The sequence below is a fragment of the Onychomys torridus genome, chromosome 1 (assembly GCF_903995425.1).
Source record: "Onychomys torridus chromosome 1, mOncTor1.1, whole genome shotgun sequence".
NCBI classification, from domain to species: domain Eukaryota; kingdom Metazoa; phylum Chordata; class Mammalia; order Rodentia; family Cricetidae; genus Onychomys; species Onychomys torridus.
Genome location: NC_050443.1, coordinates 9,604,808 through 9,618,938, shown reverse-complemented (window position 1 = coordinate 9,618,938; position 14,131 = coordinate 9,604,808). Strand labels below are relative to the sequence as shown.

At 47.7% G+C, this 14,131-nt stretch overlaps 1 protein-coding gene and 1 non-coding gene across 2 annotated transcripts in view; one reads left to right on the top strand and one right to left on the bottom strand.

Annotated features, from left to right (window-relative positions):
• Arhgap35 (Rho GTPase activating protein 35) overlaps window positions 1–14,131 on the top strand; it is a 109,255-nt gene that overhangs the window by 86,369 nt on the left and 8,755 nt on the right. Inside the window, exons 4-5 of the mRNA XM_036180194.1 lie at window positions 10,084–10,161; window positions 11,333–11,464. Of these exons, the coding sequence (XP_036036087.1) occupies window positions 10,084–10,161; window positions 11,333–11,464 (210 nt within the window). The remainder of the gene's footprint in view (window positions 1–10,083; window positions 10,162–11,332; window positions 11,465–14,131) is intronic.
• LOC118576823 lies at window positions 2,467–2,574 on the bottom strand. Its single transcript, XR_004944032.1, has one exon. It is a non-coding gene; the product is annotated as a U6 spliceosomal RNA (small nuclear RNA).

Sequence of the window (14,131 nt, the reverse complement as noted above, 5' to 3'; positions counted from 1 at the left end):
TCTAGGTGCTGAAGCATGCCAAACACAGCCATCAGAAAGCACTAGTGGCCCTCACAGACTGTTGGGGACCCTGCCCGCTTCTCCCCAGCTCTGCCTTCTTTGTGCCTGCTCTGCTCTTTTTTCTTACTGCAGAACTCTGGACAACTGGAAGGGTCTGTGCAGAGGATATAGGAAGTGTTGGGTCTGGTTTGGCCCCAGAGTTGATAAGTGCTGCACCTTGGAGGTGATGTTATTATAGCAGAGAACTTTTTTCTTATGTCTAGCCACAAAGTTAACTGAAGTGTTGACAGGAACAAAGGATGTTCCATAGAAAACCTGTGAACACTGGAGTAAAGTCAGGTGACAGCACCCCTCCCCTGGCCACAGATAGACAAGTTTGGTTCTTTTTTTCTGGATTGCAGGGCCTGGGACCTGCTTTTGTCACAGAGGCTTCTGACTATGAAAAGCACTCCTTAGAAACCAGAGCTGTGGTTGGTGACTTTTGATTCCTTTCATGGGCCACTGTGCATCAGGAACCTCTACCCTCCTTGGAGACGTGTGTCCGTGACCCTGAGATGCTTTTCCACCTGGCTGCTCTGGGGAGTTTGGCATCCTATGCAGAGACAATGACAGTGGTGTAGTTAGTCAGTGCAGCCAGGCACGAGGAGACTGTAGCTTTGACAGGTCTGTTCATCCATGAGTTAGTTCCCTTGGAGTAGTACACCGGCTCCACTCAGGATCACACTGGCACTACCCCTATGCCACTAGGCTCATATGGGTAGGAGTCACTTGAGTGAGAGGGCACCTCATATTCTCTCTGAGCTGCCCTGTGGCTAGGAACTTTCATTCCTGTTCCTCAGAGAGAAATGTGTTTGTCTCCACTGTGGGTTATACCCATTTTTCACACTTCAGGACCTGGGGTGTGTTCCCTTGGACATCAGGGGAGCACAGGGCTTGTGTTCTGCTCAGAACTACATCCAAAAGCCCTGCTTCACAATTCACAGCAAGCCCACCCAGATGTCCAAGCCATCTGATGCCCAAACTGGGAGCAAGGACTTTGTGTCTTCCTCATATCACCCTGCCCTTCCTCCTCAGGCAGTCCTGGGATTGATGGCATGCTGTGCAGATGTACCATGGCACTGGAAATGTCTAGTCACACTGCCTGCAGTGCAGCTGATACAAGGCTTGTCATATGCAGTGTGTGCAGCGGGGTGTGGTGTTGGCAGAGGAACATAGCTAGGGAGGACAATGGACAGAGACTCTGGAGGGACAGGCAGCTCAAGTTGCACAGCAGGCAAAAGGCTGTGGAGAACCCAGTGCACCGGGTGAGTGGGATTCCTGCCACCCTTTCCAGACTCTAGCAGGAAGCCTGCAAAGCAGGACTGGCTGGGGAGAAGGGGTGTCTAGGAGCACCTATTTCCCTTAGGTACAGATGAATCTCTGAAGTAGAGCTGGGGAGGGGATTCCTGGTAGCCATTTGAGTCAGGCCCTCTTTGGGTATAGCATGATGCTTCTGTGCTCCATCAGCTGAAATACTCCATCAGCTGAAATACACCCAGATTAGCTTGGCCACATCCCAGCTCCATCAGCTAGCCAGCTTTGTGGCCTTGGGCAAACAGCCTAGCCTCTCTGAGCATTCTATTGCTCTGAAAAATGAGAATAAAAATAATGTATAAGCGCTTGTCTGTGATCCCAGCATTTGGAAGGTAGAGGCAGGAGGATCAGAAATTTAAGGTCATCCTCTGCTGCGTAAATAGTTTAGAGTTAGCTTGGGCTACATGAGACCCTTTTAAAAAGAAATTAAAATGGAAATCAACCGCCACTTGGTGCTTCCTGACTCTCCAGATGTAGCTCAAGCTGCTTCGCATTCATGGAACCACAGACAAATCCCGCCACACTCCTCCACCATGAGACTGTGAACCAAAGGAAAACCTCCCTGCTTACAGACCCATGACAACAGCAGTAATCTATGTCAGAGTTAGTGCGAGGGAAGACTTGACATTCTGCTTCTAGTTAGGAGCTTAGTACGGTGTCTGGCCCATCTGGTCACCTGAAAGTTAGATTATTGTTGCCATTTTAACTGTGACTGTTACTGGCATTTCTGTATCACTTCAGTATGCCTTTGATTTATATTATCTTAATATTTATATTTTTTCCCCGACACAGGGTTTCTCTGTGTATCCCTGACTCTTCTGGATCTCACTCTGTAGAACAGGCAAGCCTGGAACTCACAGAAATCTGTCTGCCTCTGCCTCCCATGTGCTGGGATTAAAGGCGTGTAACACCATCTCCCTGCTTTCACACCTTCTTAACAGACTTACTAATGATACAATTATCTTGATTTCCGTGAAGATCTCCAGGCTCAGAGGATGCACAGGCAGTTTGTTCTTAGCTGCCCAGCTCAGCTGTAAGGCAGAGCCAGATGTGAGCCAAGGGGGTGTGTGTGTGTGTGTGTGTGTGTGTGTGTGTGTGTGTGTGTGTGTGTGTGTTAATGTGGGACATGTCATGAATCAGTGTGTCATTCTTGTGCAGAGGCCATGCTAATCTTCTCTGAATTATTCCAGTTTTAGTATATGTATTGCTGAATGAGAACACTTGTGTGGGTTTGGTTTTTTTGGTTGGATGTTTGTTTTTGAGACAGATCTCAATAATTAGCCATTGCTGGCCTGGAATTCAGTATGTAGACCAGGCTGGCCTCAAGCTAGAGAGATCAACCTGCCTCTGCCTCCTGAGTGCTTTCTGCTGTTTCAAAATGCAGGCTGTGCCTTCAGGCATATTCTTTGTTTAAAGTGCAGGCTACAAGCCAGGTGGTGGTGGCATACACCTGTTGAGTTCCAGGACAGCTCAGGCTACAGGGCTCGAGAGGTGACTTAGTGATTCAGAGTATTTGCTGCTTTGGCAGAAGACCTAGGTCCAGTTCCCAGCACTCACATGATGTCTCACAATCATCTGTAATTTCAGTTCCAGGGATCTGACACCATCTTCTGGACCAAGGGTGCTGCACATACATGGTACACAAACATATGTGAAGGCAAAACACTCATACACATACATATTTTTTAAACTTTTAAAAAAGTACAGGCTACAGTTTCATGCATGATGTCATAGTCTGTAATCCCAGCACTTGGGAAGTAGTGGCAGGGGTATCAGGAGTTCAGGATCAGCCATCAGCTAAACAGCAAGTCTCTGGCCAGACTGGGATACATGAGACGCTATCTCCAAAAACAAAAAAGAATGCACACTGTGGAAGCAGCTAGATGGAGGAGCTCAGGCAGTGAGACTCAGTGGTGTGCCCTTGCACACCTGCTAGTGGTAATTAGAATAATAGTCACTCTAAACACAAACCACTCTGCTAAGATGAGGCTGTACCTTCAGTGCCCAGAGAAGGGGATGTAGCGCTTTTGCTTGCTCTTGGTTTGGGCCCAGCTCTCACCACCCCATCCCCTGTTTGGTGAGTTGATGGCAGTGCATAGCAGGTCCTCTGCAGGAGTTGCAGCTGTGGCGGACTGGACATGTATCCCAAAGGAAGAGCCACTGCTGCCCCCAGAGGACCAATCCTCAGGCAAGTTCACTGTAACTCTTGCTGTCCATCCTGTCTGTTTCTGACATACTAGCAGCATTAGTTACTTTTAAAAAAAAGAGAGAGAGAAAAAGCTAAAGTGCTGGGGTTTTTTTATATCCAAATATAGAAAGTAAAAACATAAGCAACTCCAAGTTTGTCTCGGAGGAAGTATTGATTCATTGCTAAGAAGGAAATGAGAAGAACTGAGTGGTGGTTATGCAGGAACAGTCTCTAGCCTTTCCTAAGGGCCTTACAGAAGGACATCTGACCAAGAGGGCTGCCAGTGGGAAGAGAAAAGCTCATTTGGATATTAAAATTTTGCCCAGAAGTCGGGGCATGGTACTGTATGCCTCTTTTAATCCCAGCATTCTGGAGGCAGGGGCAGACAGATGAATCTCTGTGAGTTCATGCTAGCCAAGGCTATGCAGAAAAACCCTGTGTTGGAAGAGGGAATTAGGCCGAGAGCCAATTCTCCCCCACAGTTTTCAGGCTCCTGTAAGACATCATGCCGCTGGCTTCTCTCCGGAACTGGAAGGTTGAGGAGTGAAAATGGGCCATTCATAGCCAAGCTAGTTTTTGAGCAAGCCTAAAAACTCTGCAAAGTAATTTGCCCGCCATGTGCACACTTAGTAAGTTCACGATGTCACACTTGGTCATAGACAAAAGGACAAAAGCAATAGTAATTTTTTACTGAAAGACAGAATAGATTTTGCTTTTGTCTGTTTCCTAGTGAGGGCAGTAGTCAAGATAGGGTCCCACTATGTAGATCAGACTGTCCTTGAACTCATGGAGATCGAGCTACCTCTGGAATCTACTGAGATTAAAGGTGTACACCACCACACCTGGCTGGCTTTTTTTTTTTTTTTTTTTTAAATCAATATCATATGTGACCATGGTTAAAAATTTAGTGGTGCCTAAGGACTTGGTTACATAGAAAAAGCAATTGTGGGTGGGTGGGAAGATTGCTTAAATGGTGGTTAAGACTGTGTGCTACTTTTCCAGAGGCCTGGGTTTCTGGGACCCAAGACGTGGCTTGGACTGCATTCATATGCACACACATAAACAATTTAAAGTAATTTTTTTTAAAGCAGTCACAGCATTTCCTGAATAAGCTTTATTCCTGAAGTATCTTTTTTTTTATTTTGCCTGTACTGCCCCCTGGTTTCATTGATACTCATGGAATTTAGGTAGTGGAGAGAACTAAATTCTAGAATGGCCACCTTCTAGAGCCACATTTAGGAATGTTGTTCCCTCCAAAGCAAACCAGGGTGTTGGTGCCTGTTCTGTACAAGCCCCTCCCCGACTCTTGATGCTGGCTACATTTCAAAAACTGGGAGCCAGAGTGCATTAAAATGGTAGGATACAACAGGATTAATGAAGATCATGTCTGTGGAAGCTTCCCACTTCGTATATGCTACTTCATCTGTTAACCTCGGTGTCCCCATCTGTGCAGTGGAACTGGTGGCAACCTGCCTTAAGGATATTGTGAGAACTCCTGTACAGATGCAGAGCCAGCACTGAGCACCTGGGCCTCATTCTGAGGGAGCAATTAGAACATGGCTCATTATTACGATTATTGTTGGGTACCATCTCCCTGGGCCAGATACTAATCTTAAATAGCATCCCAGTCAGATGTTTATCCACTAAGAAGGGAAGTAAAAAGTTCTGGACCATTCTTTAAATGACTTCCATGGCTATTAATGGTTATTTTATGTATTGAGAGAGTATTTGCCAACCTGTAATTTCCATTCTTAGTCATATCTCTGCTCCCTAGATCCGTTGGAACAAGACTGTTGTACATGGCAGTTGTTCTGAAAATAGTGATGTTGTCAACTGTGTGTGTGTGTGTGTGTGTGTGTGTGTGTGTGTGTGTGTACACACATGTACACACACAGCTGACTTGCCAAGGCCAGAGGTTAGCACAGCGAGTGTCTTTCTCACTGAATCTGGAACTCACTGTTTTAGCTAGGCTGGTTGCACAACCAGCCCCAGGGTCCACCTCTCTCCAGCACCCAGAGAAAATGTTTGAAGCCAATGGAGGCATTTAGAAGACGGAAGGCTGCTGGGTGAGATGAGCTTTGATGCAGAGGGCTCTTTGGAGACTTACGATAGGCAGGGTGCCTCAGTCTCCATTTGGTGTTCTCTGATAGAGTGACACAATGCATACCAGCCACTACTAGTGGCAGGTGTTAACTAGTCACCCTAGAATGTTCTATCCATGTTTGTGATGATCCTAGCTTAACCTGCTGGATTCTGGTGTATGTGCAGGGGCCTCTGCTCAGTCCCCTCTGTTCTCTATGTAGTCCTAGGCCCTAGTCAAGTGACCCTGCATCCTGGTCTCCACCCATTTGCCAGCCACTGGTCACTGTTAGCCATCAGGATAGGCACAGTCAGCTTTCAGCGCTGTTTGTTTTCATTGATTCTAAGTGGTAGTTGTAATAAAGTGCTCACTAGGCTAATGATACCTTTCCTAAATTACGCCATGGCATTGGGTACAACAGCAGCAGGATTGCTATTTTAAAATGAGGTTTGGTAAAACAAACAGGCAGGCCGCTTACAGGAAATGCTGAGCTGATGATTAATTGATGTTGTAGAGCTAGCCTCTTATTCTCAGATATGCCGTCCCTGAAATGATCCTGTAGTGAAGCTGCAGCCCACGCCCTGGTTCATCTCCAGACAGCCGATGTGTGCTTTCTTTTCTGCCCTCTTGTGCAGAGGATGGAGATGCCTAACCCAATGGAGGCTGCTGGGCTCCTGTACAGTGCCAAGAGTGCCTTTCTATCCTGGACATAGGACTCCATCATATCACCATGTTAAAGGGTGCTGACAAGACAAGGAAGAGAGCTTAGAAAATGATTTCAGACTAGTTCATGGAAACTGGAAACTGCTGGCACATATCCGGGGCTTGTCAACTTATGTCCAATTCCATCTGTACACTTGTGATGTGTCACCTAAGATGTGAAATGGGTAGAGAGTTTAAATGTGTCTGAGAACATTTGTAAGTCATTGAAGAACGAGTCCATCATAAACTGACTAATGCCAGCATAATTAATGGCATGTGCCGTAAACCCAGTGAGGTGGAAGCAAAAGAATAGCCATGAGCCCAAGGCCAGCCTGGGCTACTTACTTAGTGAGACACCATGGTCGTCAAGGCAGCCTTTGTTGGTGGCGGCATTGTTTTTTGAAAAAGGTGGAGATGTAGGGATTTTACCTACCGTGTATAAGGCCTCTGGTGACACAGCATGCAAGAGATACCTAAAGGCCAGCCTGAGTACATGAGGCCCTGTCTCAAATAGAGCTTCAGTTTTTGCAGAGGGCTCAAATTTGGTTCCCAGCACCCACATGGTGGCTCACAACCTTTTAAAATGATGATGTGGTGGGCTCCAAGGCTCTCTTCTGGCCTCAGAGGGCACCAGGCTCTTATGTGATGCACATACATACATGCAAGCAAAGCACACACATAATGTAACTAAGTTTTTAAAACACTTAGAAAAGAAGAGAGGACCCAAGTTTGAGTGTCAGCACTCACACCATGATGTGTCTGACCTCCAAGGACGCCTGCATTCACACGGACATACCCATACACAGACACACAAAGTTTTGTTTAGGGTTTTTGTTCATGGTGCTGGTGCTGGTAGTTTTTCAAGACAGGGTTGCTCTGTGCAGCCTTGGCTGTCCTAGAACTCACAGAGAACCATCTGCCTGCCTCAGCCTCCTGAGTGTGGGGATTATTAAAGGTGTACACCACCATGCCCAGCTCAATGTTGTTCTCGACTCCTGTCTTAATTTAAAAATTCACACCATATCCAGTCTGCTGTCCTGCCAGTGGTGGAGGAGCCTTTTCTTACATTCCTCACAGCAGGAACCTAAATAGGTGACAGCAGCCGTGGCTCCCAAGAGGAGCAGATGGGAAGATGATAGCATCTGCATGTGATCCAGAAGACCTGGGGGAAGCTCTGATGGCAGCAGCAACATCTCCAGGAACGCTGGCCACTTGACTTCATGTCCTTGATTTACCAGATCCAAGCAACCTTCAGGAATTTCAGGAAGCCACAACTTCTGGTGGTGGCAGACCTCAGGGCCGATTGCCAGCCCCTCCCTGAGGCGTCTTACATCAGTCGGCCCACTACCGCTCTGTGTGACACAGGTTCTCCTGCTATGTGGACATTGCCATCCCATGCAACAAGGTCACTCGGTGGGTCTGATGTGGTGGTTGATGGCCCCAGAAGTTCAGCACATGGTAGCACTATCTCCTGAGCACCCGGGGGAGATTATGCCTGATCTTTACCTCTGCGGAGATCCTGAAGAAATCGAGAAGAAAGAACAAGCAGAGCTGAAGAGGCTGTAGCCAAAGGAAGAGTGTCTGGGTGAATGGACCATACCAGCTCCTCAGCTCATAAACCGATCTGACAAGTACGGGTGCCTCCCGCTACTGAGGACTGATCTAGAGTCCCACTGCTCAGGCCACTGAATGAATAGAACAACATTGCACTGAGCTGTTCTGCAGACACTTGATCAGAAGAAAAGATGAATGAGCCGGGCGGTGGTGGTGGTGGTGCACACCTTTAATCCCAGCACTCGGAAGGGAGGCAGAGGCAGGTGGATCTCTGTGAGTTCGAGGCCAGCCTGGGCTACCGAGCGAGATCCAGGAAAGGTGCAAAGCTACAGAGAGAAAAAAGAAGATGAATGAGAAATAAATACTTTCTTTAAAAAGAAAAGTAATAGGAAAGGGGATAGGAAAACAAACATTTAATACTCAAAGACCTCTTTCAAGTGCAAAGTGAGAAGCGCTGCAGAGGAAAATCAGCAGCATGAATAGTAAGAAATAGACCTAGGCTTGGCGGGGGGAGCGATGTGGTAGAGCACTTGACCTGGGCCGTTCCTTCCCAGCACTTCAGAAACACCAGAAAAAGCTCCTTAGGCTTTCTACCTATGGAAGCCTGAGAGAACCTAATCAAAGATGGAACTGTTTCTGGAGTCATTGTTACACTGGGATCTTTAAGTTCATGGTTCGTGACATTATTATTTTGTGCTTTGGTTTCTGTGGTGCTGGGGATCAAACCAGGGCAGGGCAGGTGCTCTACCACTGAGCTGCACTCCTGCTTCTAAGAACTATATTATAAAAATAATGAACACACTGAATTATATAGGAAAAGTTCACAGGATGCTCTGTATGTGAAAGAAGGGAGGGTGTTTCTTCATTTCTTGGGGGATCAAGAAAAGCTTATTGAGTGCACAGCAAGGCAGCAGCTGAGGTGAGGCACACTGCGCCTTCCTTTATGCTTTCTGTGGCTCTGGCACTGGGACAGAAGCCCACCCATAGCAAGCAAGTGCTCTAGCACTGAACTTCTAGCCCTTTTTATTTATTTTGTTGGGGATGGAGGTAAGTGGGTTGTGGGGATTAAACTCCTGTTGCCAGGTGGTGCTGGAGCACGCCTTTAATCCCAGCTCTCCAGAGGCAGAGGCAGGCGGATCTCTTGAGTTTGAGTCAACAGAGTGAGTTCCAGGACAGTCGGGGCTACACAGAGAAACCCTGTCTCAAAAAAAACCAAAACCTCAATCTGTCAACCTTGTCAGTACATTTGCCTGCTGATCTGTCTCACCAAGGCCCTTTGTGGCTTTCTGAGACAGGGTTTCACTCTGTCAGCCATGGAGACCTAGAGCTCATTATGTATCTCTGACTAGCCTTGAACGTGCTATGATCCTTCTACCTCTGTTCCTCCTTCTAGGATTGCAGGTATGTACACCATGCCTTGCCTTTTATCTTTATTTTTAACAGAAAAACACTCAGGCTAGAGAAACAGTTCAGTGGTAAAGAGTACAGGCTGCTCTTCCATGCAGCTCATAACTATAACTCCAGCTCCAATGCCCCTTCAGTATACTATGGGCACTGCACTCATGTGACATGTACACACATACACGAAACTAAGTATTTTTTTTTATTTTTTAGAAAAAAAGGGGCTGGAGAGATGACTCAGCAGTTAAGAGTACTGATGCTCTTAAAAAAAAAAAAAAAAACTGGTTCAGTTTTCCAGAACCCTCGTCTGGCCTTCATTGGTACCAAAATTCTTATTCATACATAGATGTTTGTTTGTTTGTTTTGGGTGTTTTTTGTTGTTATTGTTTTGTTTTTTTAGTAAAATACTCAAGACTGTACATTAAAATGTAGCGTGTGGTATTACACGCTCAGGAAACAGGCAGGTGGATCTCTGGAGTTTGAGGCTTGCCTGGTCTACATATCAAGTTCAAGCAAGTATTAAGCCAAATGTAGTAGCAAACACCTGCAGTCCTAGCACTTGGAAACTGGAGGCAAGAAGATGAGGTGTTCAGGGCCAGCCTGAACTACATGAGCCCTTACCTTTAAAGTAACAGGAGGGCGGGGCCTGGTACTGTGGAGTTCATGGGAAGCATCAAACAAGAGAGCACTGCTAGCCCTGCCCTTCACTGTAGTGGACCTGGTAGCCTCCCCATCAGCTCCTGTCAGTCAGCTCCTGTCCTGCCCTCTGGCTCTGGTTCATGGACCTGCATATTCTTCTCCACAGGACTGAGCACTGAGGGCATCTACCGGGTCAGCGGGAACAAGTCAGAGATGGAAAGTCTGCAAAGACAGTTCGATCAAGGTGAGTTGCAGCCAGGCCGTACATCACTAGTCCAAAACAGATGCCATGGCTAGATTGCCAACATGGCCTGGGTATTCCTGCCACCCATAAACCTGAACCTGAACCAAGAGGTCCTGGCTCAGAGACAGAGACATATGCCCCCTGTGGGGGACCAGGTCCATCAACATACTGTCCCTGCCAAGGCTGTTCCCATTGCCATTCACAGCGGCCATTAGAGGTTTCCCTGGCCGTGGCTCACTTTTGGAAGGGCCTGGCCTCCCTGGCCTGGGGCCAGGGGTTGTAGCATTTGAATTAATGATCCAGATTTTTTTTTTTTTTTTTTTTTAAAGCCGGAGGTTTCTATATCAACCACATTTCTCCTCAAAATGGCCTGTGGGCGAGAAAGTAAGGCAACATTTCAAAATAACTGAGGCTCCTAAGTTAGGTCAAGTGTGAGAGGCTCCCATCTAGGGACTAAGCTCTTAATGTGACACTGACTGCCACGCCATGCCTCCAGGCCAGAGCAGAAGAGTAAATACTCTCAGCTGTCAGTATCCAGAGAGTGGGCAAAGTGGAGGGGACAGGAGGACCAGCTGACGGTGACGCCTTGTGATAAGGTGCCACTGTTTGAACATCAGGAATATGTCCTGAGAAAACACATCTTCATCGGGCAAGTGACAAATAGCGTGCTTCAATAAGCCACATGGAATTATCTCATAGGACCTTTGCTGACCAAAGTGGTTTTGTCGTGTGTACTTGTAAGAGTCTGAACAAAAGTCTGGACTACCAGCCGGTAGTCCAGAAAGGGACACTTGATGTCCATCTGTAGACAAGTCCTATGGAGTCAAGATGCAGTGAGGCCAGAGAAGGAAGAAAAATGGGAGGAGTGGTCAGTAGAAGCCATGAGCTGGGGAGAACCAGGGGGAGAAAACCGGGGTTCTTCCTCCCTGCATTAGGATCTGGATGAGGCAGCGACCGCATGACTGGCAAGAAGGGAAGTAAGGGAACAGCTGAAGCTCATCAGAACCCAGTGGGACAAGCAGGTCCCCTGGGGAACTGGAGGAAGCCTCCAGTCATGTCTGGGAACCCAGGCTGCCAGCTCCTCCATCTAGAAACCCTTTCTGTGAGCTTTCTTGTGGCTTCTGCTAACTTAGGTGGGTGGATCTTGCCTCACTTCTTGACTTGCTTTCAGACCACAATCTGGACCTGGCAGAGAAAGACTTCACCGTGAACACAGTGGCAGGGGCCATGAAAAGCTTCTTCTCAGAGTTGCCAGACCCCCTGGTACCATACAGCATGCAGATTGACCTGGTGGAAGCGCACAGTGAGTACAGGCACCTGGAGAGAGGCTACAGGCAGCCCTGCCTTTTTGACAGGAGCACTTCTCTGAGTGTTCCCCAGGGCAGCTGCAGGCCCCCCGACCCTGGCATCTGACTTGGGTGCCATCCCTGTCCCTCTGCTATGGCTGATCTTCCCGTGTCTGCCCTAATTGGCTTGTTGGGGTAAAGCTGCAGCTGCTGTTCTGAACCCTTTTCTTTCTCCTGCCTCATGTAAGGCAGCAAACCCGTCATCTGAGGCCAAACAAACTCTCAGAAAGTTACCTCTGGAGCTGGAATTCCAGAGGACCCAAGTTCTGTTTTTAGTACTGACATGGTGGCTCACAACCATCCATACCTCCTGTTTCTGGGAATCTTAACACCCTTTTCTGACTTCTGAGGTGCCAGGCATAGATGTGGTGCACAAACGTATGCAGGCAAAATACAAAATAAAATTAACAAATCTAAAAAATGAATTTTTTTTTTTTTTTAAAGAAAGAAAATTATGCTTGGGGGTGGGTTGCTCTCCAGTGGCCTTAGCCGGAAGATCACAGGGCTCTGTAGCACATACGCACTCCAGGATCTTTTGTTTGTTTGACGAAGTGTCTTGTATATCCAGTGTGCCCTCAAACTCCTTATCTTGCTGCCTCTCCCTCCCATGGGCCAGCATCACAGCATGTGCCAACACAGCTGACTTAGAACCTCTAGTGTTAATAGCACTTTCTAGAGCAGAGGTTCTCCACCTGTGCTTTATGACCCCTTTAGATTTCCAACAGCCCTTTCATGGGGTCACAGCTCAGATATCATGCATTTCAGATATTTACATTACAATTAATAACTAGCAAAATTACAGTTATGAAGTAGCAATGAAAATAATTCTGTGTTTGGGAGTCACCACAATATGAGGAACTGTATTAAAGGGTTGCAGCATTAGGAAGTTTGAGAATTCTACTGCTCTAGGATTGTGTAAGATGCTTTCTCATTGTCTGGGTATCTCATGTGCCATGAAGGGCCTGACCTTTTGGAGCTGCCCACCACAGGGCACTTACTATTTAGCCAAAGGAAGCCTTTGCCCTTGCAGGAGAAAGAGTGAGAAGACCCAGAAACAGCAATTCCTCCACAGCTGCTGAGAGGAGTATCCCTCTGTGGGACCAAGGACAGCCAGAATACATAATAAGATATCCTGGAGATGGCTCCGCAGTTAAGAGCACTGACTGTTCTTCCAGAGGACCCGAGCTCAATTCCCAGCATCCACATGGCAGCTCACAACTGTCTGTAACTCCAGTTCCAGGGGACCCCACACCCTCACACATACATGCAGGCAAAACACCAATGCCTGTAAAATAAAAGTTGGGGGGACAGGGGGATGCTGGGAGAGAGAGTGGCAAGAAAGAAGTCAGGCAAGAAAAGGGGAAGTGTGGTCCTGGGCTAGCTTATCGCTCCAGCAGTGTATTCTCAAGGCTGAGGTGAGGTTGTAGGTCAAGTCCCCGCTCTTCTAAGGATGCTATTCCAGCTGTGGAGGGTGCAGGGCACAGGTTACCTGCACCTAGTCTGTTTCTACATCTGCCAGCCTCTCCTTTTCACCCACCTACCAAGGCTGGGAGGCAGCACTTAGGATGGGGACCATCTCAGACTCCTGCTGTCTCTAAAGGGAGTTAGAGGGGGTTCAGAAGGTGTGCACTGGTTGGTACCCAGCTGCCCAAAACCCAGTTCTCACATTTGTCTTGACCTAGTGCCATCTAGAGGCATGTTGAGAACTGTCACCCAACAGAATGCCATTGTTTCTTGGAACAGCTGACATGGCACCTTTTTGTTTGGGGAGGGCCAGGAGAGGGTGCTGCTGATAGGGGGCCCACTTCCCTTCCTCCCATCGCTTCTGCCACCCACTCTGTAGGTTCCCACAGCTCAGAAGGTGGCTGCAGCAGCCTGGGAAGGGTGGAGTCTCATAGCTTCCTCTCCATTGTATGCTTTCTGGGCCCTGCTAGTCAGCTGGGCCGCCTCTTGTCTGTCCTTTCTTGACAGCCTGACAGAAGAGGGTAGGGAGGAGGGGATCCCACTGACGTGGCATTTCGCAGCCGAAGCAGCAAGTGGAGGGAGCACAGGGCTCAGTGGATCAAGGTGGACCTAGCTGAGTCAGATACCAGGCAACACAAAAGTTGCATTAAGGGACATGGTAAGAGGAAGATTGTCATGCCCTAGTGTAGCACAAGTTTCCATGGCAACAGCAACTTGACCAGCTCTTTTCACTTACTGCCTCAAAATATCCATGTCTGTGTATTCAGGCTTGCATGCAGTTCCACATCCCAACACAACTGATATCAAGTCATTGTCTGATGGTTGTATAAGCGTCAGAATTTCACAATACCGAGCACTGCTGAAGAGTGCCCACCAAGTGAAATCTGTGTTTGTTTGTTTGCTAGTTGTCTTCCCAGCTTAGTCAAGATAACATGGAGACTCAAGCACCAGCAGAGCTCACAGATTGTTGCTTGCTGTGTGCAGCAGGCTCTGCTAGGTATTGGTGTGTGTTCTTAATCACCAGTGAGGTAGAGGATTGTCTCTTCATGGTACAGAGGAGCCTGAGGCTCTCGGAGTGACACAGTTTGGCTGGAGGCCCAGGTCACACGGCTGGGGACTGGCAAGCTGGAACTTGAGTCCCTGCTTTCCCTGGGTGGAAG